Source organism: Camelus ferus, chromosome 19 (genome assembly GCF_009834535.1).
Source record: "Camelus ferus isolate YT-003-E chromosome 19, BCGSAC_Cfer_1.0, whole genome shotgun sequence".
NCBI classification, from domain to species: domain Eukaryota; kingdom Metazoa; phylum Chordata; class Mammalia; order Artiodactyla; family Camelidae; genus Camelus; species Camelus ferus.
Window position 1 is genome coordinate 36,013,728 of NC_045714.1, and position 13,277 is coordinate 36,027,004.

The 13,277-nt window shown below is 58.0% G+C and overlaps 1 protein-coding gene across 4 annotated transcripts in view; it reads right to left on the bottom strand.

The window, feature by feature from the left end:
* NOL4L (nucleolar protein 4 like) overlaps positions 1-13,277 on the bottom strand; it is a 121,787-nt gene that overhangs the window by 20,233 nt on the left and 88,277 nt on the right. For 2 of the 4 annotated variants that reach the window (XM_032462098.1, XM_032462099.1), the window contains one exon: positions 8,030-8,171. In XM_032462098.1, the coding sequence (XP_032317989.1) occupies positions 8,030-8,171 (142 nt within the window). Of the gene's footprint in view, positions 1-8,029; positions 8,172-8,459; positions 8,656-8,690; positions 8,924-13,277 lie in introns of those variants that run through there. The other 2 variants (XM_014554674.2, XM_014554673.2) reach the window with 2 other exon arrangements.

Below are 13,277 nucleotides of genomic sequence, written 5' to 3' on the forward strand. Positions count from 1 at the left end.
TCTGCAGCCCCTCCCCCAACACACATTGGCCAAATCCGCCCCAGGGGAAACACTCCCAATATGGACTGCCTGGGTCCCGGTCTTCCCAGGCCTGACAGTCTCCCTGGCTCCACCCTCAAGGCCAAGCATAGGCAGTGAGAATGTGATGCTAATTCAGTATGCAAAGCTCTAGCTGAGATGCCCACTGTACCCAAACCCTACTCCAACCCCAAAACAAACTGTATGTTCTGAGAGCAAATAGAGCCACTTTGGGCAACCATGTGTGAATAATTCACGGGGCAGGGCCCTGGCCCCGCAGCCTGTGTGCGTGTATGTTGGAGCCCTGAGGGCCCTCCTGGAAGCCAGTCCAGGTTCGGTGCATCCCAGTCCTTAGATCAGAGTGAAGACGCCAAAGTGGTTCTGGTTGGTGGGAAAGTTGCCCTTGGACAGGCTCGGTGGTGATGCCTCTCAGGTGCACCCCTCCCCTGGTCTCCTCTCAGGCACAGTGGGACTTGCCTCCATAGAGAGTCAATAGGCAGTTAGGTCTATGTGTGTCCCAGGTTGAGGGGGTGGAGGGAAGGGCTGACTTCTCTGACGGCCCGGCAGGCCTCGGCAAACCTTCCAGGTGAGTGGCATCTCCCTCTCCCTTTCTCAGTAGGTGAACTTCACCTCTAGGGCCCTGGAGCTTGTCCTACCCTAATGTCCTTACCAGGTGTCTGGAGGCCTGTGAGGGCCTAAGGCCCTGGCAGCCTGCACAAGGCCAGGGCTGTGCAGGCCTGGCCCGCTCCCGGGATAAAGGGATCTCTTGGTGCTGTCTCCCAGCCTCCCTTACTCCGCGGTGGCCAGAGGCTGGGACAGCCCAGCATTGTCTGTGCCGTCTGCAGCCCAGCTGATGTTGGACACTTTCCTGTGACCTGGGACTGCCAGGGTGGCCCATGGCCAATCCCCGAAAGGGCTTGGGCCCTGGTTCTCTGCTCCTGGGGGAGGGGAGGGCAGGAGGCCACTGCTGCCTCTCTGTCCAGTATGGATGTTTGGAGCCTTGAATAGGAGCAAACAGCAATTGCTCTAGGAGGGAGTATATGACCTGTAGCCAGAAAATGAGGCCCAGACAGTCTACAGTCTCACCTGAGACAGGTGGAAGTCAAGGGGATAAAGAGGACCAAGATAAGCAGGTGTTGGGAAGAGAAGGCTCAGTTTAAAAGCCCCCTGCATGAAAAGTCCTTCAGAAGCCATCCCAGGGGGACTGTAGGGAAGGGGCCACAATCGTTCCCCCGTGTGTCAGTGACCAGACATGATGCCCAACCACTAATATCAGTTCCACAAGCAGCAGGGAGCCCTTGGGGCCCCTGCTGGGGAGAGAGCTGCTCCAACCCCTGAGATGGGCCTGTGGGAGGGTGGGCGCCCATGCGCAGAGAACACGAGAAGCAGCCGAGGTTCAGGAGTAACGAACTGTGTGACTGTCTCTGAGCCCGCATGACCTGGCGGCCCTAACCCCCACTTGCCCCTTCCCTACCAGCAGGGCAGCCTCTGGCCTGTTCCCATGCACAAGCAGTCTCCACCCCTGGCCTGGGACTCCTGTGGCATCCTCGGAGCCCAGGTGAGTGGCCAGCATACAGGAGGTAAGCTGCTGCCCGGGCATCTTCCCCTCGGACAGCAGAGTTAACTCAGCCTGCTGAGCCGCCTGCCGGCCCGGGAGCCTGGGATGGACCTGGGATTTGCAGATCAGGGAGCAGGGTCTTGGGGGACTTAGGGCCCCCCGACAGGCCCTGGCACAGACGGGTGGGATGAGAACTGATGAGATGCTAGAACAAGCTGTGAGTGCCCGGGTCCTCCCAGCTTGGCTCCCTTTCCAAAGATGACTCTGAGGGGCTGGACAGAACCCCACAGGGCTCAGTAGGTAGAGGGGACCAAGAGGGACCTGGACAGATGACGAGACAGGACTGGGCCAAGTGGGGCAGTAAAGGGTCCAGAGGCCTGGGGAGAGTGAGGAGGACTTCTCAGTCTTTCAAGGGAGTCCCTAATGCGCCTACAGCCCCTCAGCCTACAATGGCCAGTTGGTCATGGACCCCAGCCTCTGGTTTCTCAGCACAGCGCCCTGCAGCAGCCTGGCCACTACGAGGAAGCAATTCTATCCCTGCTCACCCAGCCTTCTGTGTACCAGGTGTGTGCTGAGCCCTGTCCCCACTTCACCCAGTCCTCACCCCACCATCCAGTGAGGGAAGGCCCAGGCCACACAGCAAGGAGAGAGCAGAAGCAGAATCTGAGCTGGGGCTAGGGCAGTGTGGCTAGGTGCTGGGGTGCACAACCCCGCGGACCCACCCTGTGGAGCCGGGGGAGAAGGGCACATGGAGGAAGGCCTGGGCTGGTGAGGACAGGAGGCAGCACCACTGTAAATACCGAGCCCTGGGCAAGCAAGTCTCACACCTGCTCCCCAGGTGACCGCCCCTGCCGCCCAGTTTGCATTTCTGGGCAGTGGAGGGCCCCACCCGAGGGCAGCAAGAGCCAGGACCTCGGTCTTCTCACAAACAGCTCCTGAGACACACCAAGATTAATGGCCACAGTCACTCAGGCCACAGTACAGACAAAGCCGGGATCAGAGGTGAACAACTTGCTTAAGACCACACTGCAGGGCCAGGGCGGGCCAGGACCCACACAGGAGAGCTGCAGCCGGGTGCCAGGGACCGCCTGCAAGGAGCCATGTCCCTTTGAGACCCCGGGCCCATAGAGGAGGACTCACTTCTCTCCATCCTCTCAGAATCCTTGCAGGCCAGCCCCTAGCTGGGCTGTGGCCCTCTGTCCTGGTTGGAGCTTGGGGTCACAAGGAGCTTCTGGAGACATGTGACCCAGGAAGCCCCCAGCATCTTCCTCCCTTCCCAGCCTCCTCCTGACAAGTGGCCCAAGCTTCCCAGGCTGCTGTACACCTGCCCTCAGCATTGCACCAGGGCAACCTCCTCCAAGATGCTTTCGCTGGTCCCCTGTCTCCGCCACCACCTGCTCTGAGCTGAGGGCTGGGGAACAAAGCCCAGAAGAGGACGCTAAGTCCCCGAAGCTGCCCCATGCCGCACTGTTTGTGATGACAAAAAAGGGGGATGGAACATCCTCCTCCATGAGTGGCCCAAACGCAGGCTCTGGGGTCAGAGACACTCTTGTGGTCACTCGGGGTCCAGGCAAGTCACCTCTCCCTCAAGAGACGGCGTTTCCTCTTCCGTAGGAAAGGCCTAGTCATAGCTCTGAGCTCTCAGGCTCACAGCCAACCTGTCACCAGCTCAGAGCTGAGAACACAGTGGGCTCAGGGATGGGGCCTCCAGTCACTGGCATGACCCGACAACCTTTAAAAGTGCCACATCTGTGACAGGGACAGGTAAGACATCATGTGGGAAAAAAGGTGTCTCTAACACTACACGCTCCCCCTGCCCCTTTTCAAGAAAACAAGACTTTGATTTTACATGCAGAAAAGGCTGAGAAAAATATGCTCCAAACATTGGTTTTTTTGACTGTCTTTTTTTTTTTTGCTCCTGTCTTTTTCTTAAACTTTCTATAATGAGTGAAATACTTGTGAAATAAGGGGAAAAAATAAGATACATTTCTTCAAAGACACACCTCCTGCCCTCAGAAAGCCCTGCAGGGATCCTGTGTTGCGTGTGCCCATCCCTCTCCCACAGGCTCCTCGAAGGGACAAAGGCAGGGACAGGCTGATCAGCCGCCCCTGCCACGGGGCTCAGTATTCACAGGACAAAACTGGTGGAGAGAGAGCCCTGAAAGAACCAAAGGCTTAGCCAGGACCCTCAGCACCTTTGTCCAGCCTCAGGACATGGTGACAGGCACTGGAGGGGAGGCCCCAGGTGTCTGGTCTGCAGGCAGGAAGTGCTGGCACCATGTCCCTGGAGGGAGGGAAGCTCTGAGGTCCAGTGGGTCCCAGAGGCCCGAGGCTGGAAGAACTTCTCATCTAAGAGGCACAAACAAGAGGCCCCCAAATGCCCCAGGACGCGACACAGCTCCTGCCCAGCAACCCCCACCATGATCCTGCAGGAAGACGGAAGCAGGACCCTCGGTTCTCCCCTGGCGCTGGCTTCCTGTCTACCCGGGAGGTGAGTAATGTCCGCTCCCCACCCCCACGCATCCCTTCTGGAGGCCAGGCCTCACATTTTCCGTTCAGGAAGGGGCAGAGCAAGAGGCCTAGTGAAGCACATCATGGGGAAATGGAGGGAGAGGGCCCTGGCCCGGCCCCGCCTGCTGTGGTCCGGACCCTGGCTGAGCCATGCATCTGATGTCCGGAGGCCCGCTGGCCCACCTGCCTGGCGTGTGCCCTCCTTCATTTTTCCCTTCACTTATTCATTTCATACTCTGCCCACCTGCTCTGTGCCAGGTGCTGTGCTAGGCCCCGGGGAATGGGCTCTCAGGGTGTTTACGGTATCTGGGGAAGAGACGGACGTCAATCAGATAATCCCACTGATGGGGCGTAATTACAGACTGATGTGCTGTTCCATCCTAAGTCAACGCCAGACTACACTGTCTGTAGACAGAGTCTCAGCTGTTGGCTTCTTCCAATTGTCCTCTTTCCACCCCTAAAATGTAGCCCCTGGGCCAGAGTGTTTTTCCAGGCACCAATGATGAGACCAGGGCTCTGGACTCAAAAGAAAGCCCAAAGCCTCAGCCAGGGCTCAGTGGTGGGTCTGGAGAGGACTTGGCTGTACAGAGGCTGGAGGCAAGTGTGAGTGGCCTGGGTCACTTGGCCCAAGAAGGCAGTGCTCTGAGTCTGGGGTGGGGAAGCCTCCTCTTCTTCCCCGGATCCCACGCCCATCTTCCGGGGAACCTCACATATGGCCTCGATGCCTGCCAAGTAGGAAAGACGAGGGGAGCAGCCTTGGCACTCCCTCAACTCTGGCCAGATCACCCTACCTAACTCTCTCACTAATCAGCAGTTCCCTCCCATGAGACAGGACAAGAGCAATGTGCTCCCCCACGGCAGCTCCAGCCCCCCGGACAGGAAGCCCCGTGGTGGTCCTCGGCCAGCACGCGTGCTGTGGTTTCAGGGAGCCGGGAATGGGGCTGGTAAGAGACCCGTGAAGTGAGGCCTCACAGGCAGGGGCAGGCTTGGGGACAAAGCACAACCGTGTTCAGGGCAGGCACACTCCCACCCCTGGTGAGCCTCAGACAAGCTTCTGGGAGTGAGAGCTTGCCTGCTGCTAATTCATTCCTGGTCTCAGCCCTGGGACCTGCCCTGCCAAGGCCCAGCCTTCATCTGCCTTTGTTAAAATTTCAAAGAGGAGGACAAGGAACGGGAGGAGGTGATGGAGGAGGAGGGGGAGCCTCAACATCCACCAGCAGGCGTGAATCTGTGCAAACTGCCCAGCTTCTTGAAACGCTCATTGCTGGCCAGCCGGGGCGGGGTGCTCCCCCGGCCCAGCCTCGGGAGTCTCCACACTTCCTGGTTCCGGGAAAAGACCCAGGTGCTCAGGAACAAAGAACCTGACTTGTCCCCAACAAGGGGGCAGACCTCTCTCCCTTCTGGATGGTGTGCTCGGGGGTAGGTCTTAATAAATTTTTGTTCCTTTATTCATTCAGGCAACAAATATTCAGCAGGCCCCTCTAATGTGCCAGGCATGCAGCTAGAGTCACCGGAGACAGAGCAGACAGCAAGACCCATGTGGTCAGCCCCTCAGAACTCACAGTGGGGGCCTCAGACATGGAGGACCAAGGGCCAGAGACTGTAAACCAAGCCACCCTGGGCTTTGGTGGTGTTGGGGAAGCTTCTGGATGGAGACACATGAGCAGGGAGTGGAGACCATGAAGGGCTGTGGCCGGGTGTGAACAGAACCCCTGCTTGGCCTGTCCTCCGCCTAGTCCTTCGTTAAGAGGGGATGTGAAAACACTCTGAAGCTCCCGATGGTCTCCCACTGACTCACTAATGGGAGCGGGATCTCAGCTCGTATCTGCCCTGGGACGGGGGCTGGCTGCACGCCACTGCGGGGCTGGACGAGGGCTCCAGGCTGGGTCTGTGTTCAGTCAAAACTCTTTGGGAAGCCACTGGTCTGGATAGACACGCCAGTCACCAACAGATCCAGGACCATAAAGGGCAGCAGAGACCAGACCAGCAGGTGTCTCAAGGCCCGTGACCCCCAGTACTGGGTCTAGGTCGGCCTCTGGCCAGCACATCAGCCCACAGCCTCCAGACATAGCCTCTGATTAAATAATTAAATTGATGGTATCGTGGTCAACACCATCCTCCCTGTCTCCAGCTCTGGCTGCCCGCCCTGATGAACACCCTCGTCCTGTCAGCAGGCCAGCCTGCCTCGGCCCTGGCGCCCACGGCCGGGAGGGACCTGGGTGGCAGGAGCGGTGGGGGTGGAGTGGGGGATTTGTGGGACTACAGGTGGGCTCCCCGATCCGCTCCTGTTGGACCAGCTGCAAGACATGCTGACCCCAACAGCCTCATGGCTGAGGAAGCCCTGTGACCCCCCACAGAAACACTCCTTTCTGCTACCTGATCCTGAGGCCCCCCAAATCACCACATCTCCCTGGGAAGTGTCTCCCACAGAGATCAGACCCTCAAAGGATGGTTGTCAGCAACAATAACACAAGACTTTTTTGAGAATGAGTTGGGGGGACAGGGTGCCCATTCAGTCCTACTACTCTGGGTTTAAAAAAAAAATGTTCTGGATCCTTCTTGGGAAGGTATAAGTGACAACCCTGGGCTGGCATGGCCCTTGGGTGTGGCCCTCAATCAGCTCAGATGAGGCTGGAGGTCAGCTGCTGGGCACTTCCCAGCCCCAGAGCCCCCACAACAAGTGGCTGCCCCCGCCCCCACCCCGGCTCCCCACCCCGTGGGAACGCTGGAAGGAGGTCTTGGTCTGGGAGGCTCATAGCACGAGGGGCTCATGCTGACCTCACGAGTCATCAAGGGACAAAAGCTTTTTCTTTCCCAGCAGCCTTGTACCCCACTCCTCACAGAACCACACCCTGGGCTCCCCAGCCCCTGGCCCAGCCACCCCAGCTGCCTCCATGCCCGGTCTCCTCCCAGACAAAGCCGGATTCAGGACTGCCAGGGCCACGGGGAAGCAGGCGCGCGGGTTCTGCCATGGAGACGAACTTTGACCCAAACTACAAGGCTCCTACCCCTTATTTACTCTTTAAGGCTAACCCGTTTCACAGAGTTAACATTACACCCCTTTTTAACCCTGCACCTCCCTCCCGCATTCCAGGCCCCGACCTTCGACCCCTCCTAATTGCGGCTCTACACCCCAGTTCTCTCTGGCTCATCTCCCACCCCCATCATCTCCTCCCCGGAAATCAGAGCCTGGTCAGGGACACTCCAACGACAGGCACCACTCCACGCCTACAACCGCATCTAACTGAGGCAGACACTGGAGCCCCAGAGCCCAGAGCCCAGCCCCATGGAGGGCACAACATAGGAGCTCTGGAGTGTACCTTTGGGGTCTGACTCTGACCCCAACTCTCCCACCCTAAAAAGGAAGCCTCTGTTCCAAGGGAGGCGGGAGGAAGCTTGGCAGGCCCTGGTGGTGGCGGGGAACCGGGCCAGGGAAGAGTTTGGACAGCTCCTCAGCTAGGTCACATCTCATCCCAAGGGGCTGGGGGCACACATGCGGTCGAGTGCACTGCCTGCTCACTCACCAGGTGACAGGCAGGGACCTTGTCCCATAGCCTCACGTCCAAGCTGCGGAAGCCCAGCCCTTGTTTTCATTATTGGGCATCTGGACTGTTCTGGGTCAGGCACACCGTTAACCTTCCCAGACCTGAATCGTGATAACTTTGAAATCCATATCCCACCAGCCCCTGAGCATCAGAACAAACAGGCAGGACACCATCAGGCTGCCAGTCCCCGACAGCTCTATCTGTTCACCGCTCTCCCTGGAACCAGGGGCTGGGGCCAGGGGGCTCATGGAGAGGCTGAGAATGCTGGGAACGGCTGTCAGCCTAGGCCTGGGCTACCCCCTAGAGGCCCCAGCCCAGATGCCAACACCTGGGATTCCTAGGCTCTTGCAGGCAGCAGGCACGGCCCTTCCCCCACCAGCCATGAAGGGACACTCACCGTCCTCTTGGCTGTGGAGGTTCTGCGGGCTCCGCATCCTCTCGTCCTGGCTGGGGCTCAGGCTGGAGGCCAGGTGTGGGTCAGCTGACATCCATGTGGAGTCGTTCATATCAAAATCTTCACTGCTCACAGAAGTTTCATCCTGATCGGGGACAAAGAAGGCAGACATTCAATGGGGACGGGCTCTCTATAGCCCTCGGCAGCATTCTGGGTGAACCCCAGGTCCCAAGGGCAAGTGAAGTGCCCCAAAGGCCACAGGGAGCCCCCAAGCCCTGCAGTGGGGGCTGGGCTACTCCCCCTTCCCCCCATGGAAGCAGCTCAGGCTCTGGTTCCTGTGGGAAGCCGGGGCTGAGGGCCGTGCTGTCTGTAATTGAAGACAATTACGAGGTCTTGCATCCTGTAGGGGCGGATAGCAGGGCCTGGCTCTTACCCTTGTGAGCCAAGGTTGAAACCAGCGCTGTAAACAAGGGCCACTGCTCCCCACTCCCTGCCCACAGCCTGGGGACAAGGGCTCACTCCACGCAGGGCCAGGCGGGCACTGCCGAGGACAGACTGGTGGCCCCCACCACGCCTGCTTCCCCCACTCCCGTGGAGCATGCATGGAATTCCTTTCTCCCACTCCCCCAGCCCAGAGGACATTTCTGTCTTCCTCCTTCCTAACCTTTGCTGTGCTTCAAAGATATGCTCTTGGGCGGCTTCCAGAGCTGAAAAGGCCAGCCCCAGAAGTACAGAGAAGGAAGGGCGTGGGGCCGGCAAGGGTTCGGAGCAGACCGCAAAGGGGGTTCGGCTCAAGGGCCTAGGGGGCCTCCAGGGCCTTCCAAACAGCCGGAGGGCCTGCTGGAGAGGACCTCGCCTGCCTCCTCTCCCTGCCTCCTCTCCCGCTGGCTTCAGTGAGCCCTTGGCCAGTCATCCGGGAACCCCCAGGGCGGGGCCCCTTCAACCCAGCCCTCCAGTGGGAAGGGACCCCACCTCCTTCTGGCCCAGCCTCTTTCAGGAGCAGCAAGCAACTGTGTTTGGGAGCTGGCTGTAAAACGCAAGAAAGATGACCCAGCAGCTCCCACACCCCGGAGCTCTGGCTTTGCCCCCTCCCCTTCCCCATCCAGCCAGATACAATGGCTTCTGTGGGCCCCCAGTAAGGACCTCTGGCAGAGCACTACCCCCCCAAAAGCCTCCCTCCTGGGGCCCCTCACAGAGGTCTCTTTTACAGCAAGCAAACACACTTTGGTCTGAACTTTCTTCGGCTGCTGTCTGAGGCAGACACATCTGCTCTCCAAGTGCTGGGGAACCAGCGTGGATTATCCTCCATTCCCTCCCCCACAGGCCGGCTGGCAGGGAGTTTCCTGGAATTTACAGCTTCTGTGCAGCACGAGTGTGTACCCTCTGCGGCTGAATCAGGAGGATGAGAGCTGGGCCAGGATGCCAGCTCTGCCCGGCGAAGGGGGCCCCCACGCAGCACACCCAGAGCCTCGCAGATGGAGACCACGTGTGCGCTTGTGTCCTCTCCCCACACACGCACTCACACTGCCTCCCTCCCGCAGGCGGCCCGGCTCCTTATACACATGCACTTGTACCCACAGCCTTCCTGGGGTGAAAGCATGCTCCCTCACACTCACTCTGACTGAGTTCTCACACCCTGAGGGACAGACACATGTTCAAAGGCTCTCTCTGCACAAAAGTCACAAAGAGGCAACAGGACTCTCCTCAGTGCTGACTGGACAGGACCTGAGAGTGAGAGGCGGCGGGCAAGCAAGGAGAAGGACCCTGGGAGGGGTAGGGCCATGGCTCTACGAGCCAGGAACAGGGGCCTCCTCACTTGGCCCCTGGCTCCTTCCTGGCTGCCCAGGGGTCACTGTGCTCAGGGTATGACACAAAGTCCTGGCTGAAGTAGGAAGGCCCTCTCGTGGCTCTTGGCTATTGTTAAAACACTCATGGTTTAAAAGACCAGGTATTCTTACAACATCTGGAAGTACCACCTATTCAAAACACTACATCCATTTATTCAACAAGTATTTACTGAAGACTTACTATGTACCAAACACCTTTCTAGGTGCCAGAAAATTCAACTGTGGACAAGACATGTCCTGGCCTTCCTGGTGCTCACTGTCCAGTGGGGGTGATGGGTAATCAGCAGAAAACCGCATAGTGTCAGGGCTGATGAGGGCTACGAAGTAAAATAAAGCAGAATAAGAGTGGAGAGGGACCTGCAGGACTCTGTTTGCCAGGGTGGCCAAGGAGGGCCTTGCTGGTTAGGGGACATCTGAGCTGAGGCCTGCAGGAAGTGAGGAAGGCTGCTGTGTGGGGGTCCACGTGGGGAGCGCTCCAGGCACCGCACATGCTGGTGGATCCAAGCAGCAGCCAGGAGGCCTCTGTGGCTGGCAGATGGGTGAGCTGTGGGCAGGTGAACCATACGGGGGTATCCTCTCCCCAGGGGCACATAACCCTGGGTGGGCGTCTCCAGCTTAGAGAAAGGAGTGTTCCACTAAACACGCAGGTTCTCACTGAAGATCAGGGAAATGTCAGAACAGCTAGGTGCAGTGCTGAAGGCGCCCATGCTCTAGGCCCACTTGGCCAAAGTTTAAAACAGTGACAGCAGAAGCCAAGGTTTACCAGGTGCCAAGTGCACCACAGGCCCATTGGGCAGACATAGTTATCAGCCCCATTCTACAGATGAGGGAATAAAGGCTCCAAAGGGTTCAGGCTCTTGCTTGCCCAAGGGCATGAGCTAACAAGTGGCAGAGCCAGAGGTGTGCAAATCTGAAGGCCCCAACACATCCCCTCCCCGCCTCTGAGCCTCTGCCAGAGCTGTGCCCCACAGCTCAAACTCCAAATGCCCGTCCCCGTGCCAACCAACCCGGCCTGGTCTCCAGCGCTCCTCTCCTACACTGTCTGCCTGCCTGTACGCGGAGGCGGGCACAGACCCCTCAGCTGTAGCCGGTCAGCACAGTGGCTCTATGCCCTGTCTTTCCCCAGAAAAACCTTAAGTCCTTCCAAGAGCAGGGACCAGGCTGGTTGTGTGTTCTCTGGACAAGGCCAGCAAGACCTGTCAAATTGGCTGAATCGCCTGCTATGATACTGGTGCTTAATGAGGATGCGGCATTAATTTGACAATCAGGGACTTGGTCCCGTTACACACAGTTCCTGAATGGAGACCACATGAAACCCAGACCCTGGCTGGCAGGCAGTGGCAACGTACTGCCGTGTGGTGTCCCCCTCCTGTGGCTGCCAGCCACACACACCCCTCTCTGACACAGAGCCCAGGGTTTCTCTGGCTCAGATCACTTCACTGTCCCCCAGAATGGTCCCCTCCACTCCCCTGGCCTGACAGGTCAAACTGCACTGAGGTGGGCTAAACTTTACATTGAATTACAATCACCTGGTAATGAAGAGCACCCAGTGCCCACACATGATATCAGGGCAAGGGTTTTGTAAGATTTCCTCTCACAACCCCATTAAAAAAAAGGCAGGCACTCATGTCAGGCCTATCTCCAGATCTGGCACCGGCCCCCTGGAGACCTGCCTCAGCTGCCCAAGGGCACCACAGCTGGTGGCAGAGCTGCGATCAGAACCCAGGCAGTCTGTGCCCAGAGCCCACATTACAGTCTATCACACCAAGAGGCCGCCTCCCCACACTTCCTCCCTGCAATCAAAAGAACCAGACTCCTTAACAACAAAGCTTCTCAGGATGAGACCCAAAGGAACTCGTGGGAGATGAAGCTATATTTACAGCCACACCCCGCTCCCTCTCTTCAATGAGTCGACACACAGTTACGGAGCGTCTACTACATGCTGGTGGTGTGTTAGGGGCACGGTGACTACACTCAAGCTCCTTTCCTCCAGGGCCTTGTTATTTAGGGAAAGAGAGAAAAATTCTGACCCACTTGTAAGCTCCGAGAGAGGGGGGCTGGGGAACCCCTTCCCCAGTTATCTGCTGACTCTCGGGCTCTCCCCGGTGGGTTTCCCAGGGTCCTGCCACATGAATCCTGGTTTTGTGGGTGGTGGTTCTAGCTCAGCTCTTGACACTACCAATACAGCAGTTTTTTAAAGTGAGAAATCAAGCCTATTAAACCTAACTTAAAAAAAAAAAACAACTCTAAGTTCCAATCAAAATGAGTTCCCACCCCCTGACTTGCAGGGCTGACCTGGGAGAGGCGGCTTCTCAAGCCCCTCTGCCACCCACCTGCTACAGCAGCGCCCCCAGCTGCAGAGGGCAGACTGGAACCTCACCCGCTCACACCTAGCCAAGGCTCCAGGAGCAGGCCAATTACACAGGCAATTACCGGCGCACACAGTTCAGGGCCCATCAATGAGCGTGCAGAGAGCGGGTGCACCTGGGGCCGGAGGGACCTGCAGGGGCCAGACCTCAGGCCTGTGCACTGACGAGGGCGCTCCCCTTGCTCGCCCAGAGGTCACAAGTCAGGCACTTCTCCTTTGTCCCTTCTAGAATCTCAAGGGAATTTGCACTAATTTCTCTTTAAGTAAACAAACTTCAATGAAACTTTCATTAGAAAATAAAAGACTGGGTACAATCCGTTACTTCTGGGCACCCTCTCTTCAGACCCCATGTGACTGGCCAGCCGGCTCTCCTGGCTCCTCTTACCTCTGCCCTCAGACACCCTGAGGTGTCTTGCCCACCTGTTGGAAAGCCCACCATTTATTCGGCACCAAAGGGCCCGAGCCACTTGTGGGTCACAGGGCGATCGGGCCAGCTGCTCTTCTGGAAAGGGAACTCAAGAGCTGGGGGCTGGGGGTGGAGGGGTAGGCAGGCAGATAGCACCCAGCCAGCCCCTGGGACACACCCCAGTCTGGGAGCCCTGACTCTGGGCAGAAGGAGAGGAGCCGACCAAACCCTCCCCTTCTCTTATCTGCAGTCCAAAATTCACGGGCAGGTTCAGTGTCTCTCCACCCAGGTTCTGAGGCCCTTCCTCCTCTGCAGGCAAACCAGCACCAACTGCTGCCCAGCCCAGGAGGAGGAGAAAATGGGAGACCAGAGAGGAAATGGTGGAAACGCGCCTGTATCCATGGCGTGTAACTAGGGGCAGGTGCTATCAGTAACCTGATTATTTTACAACTGGGGTCAATTTCTCGGGAACTGGGTTCCTGGTGCCTCTGAAGTTGAGCCATTTGCATCCTCCAGGACAGGGATCCTGGGGTGTGCCTCACACATTTTCCAGGCCTCTCCTCAGAGCTGTAACTCTATCACTATCACTTGCTTTGAGAGAGAAAAGGAGGAGGATTTGCTGCGAATTTA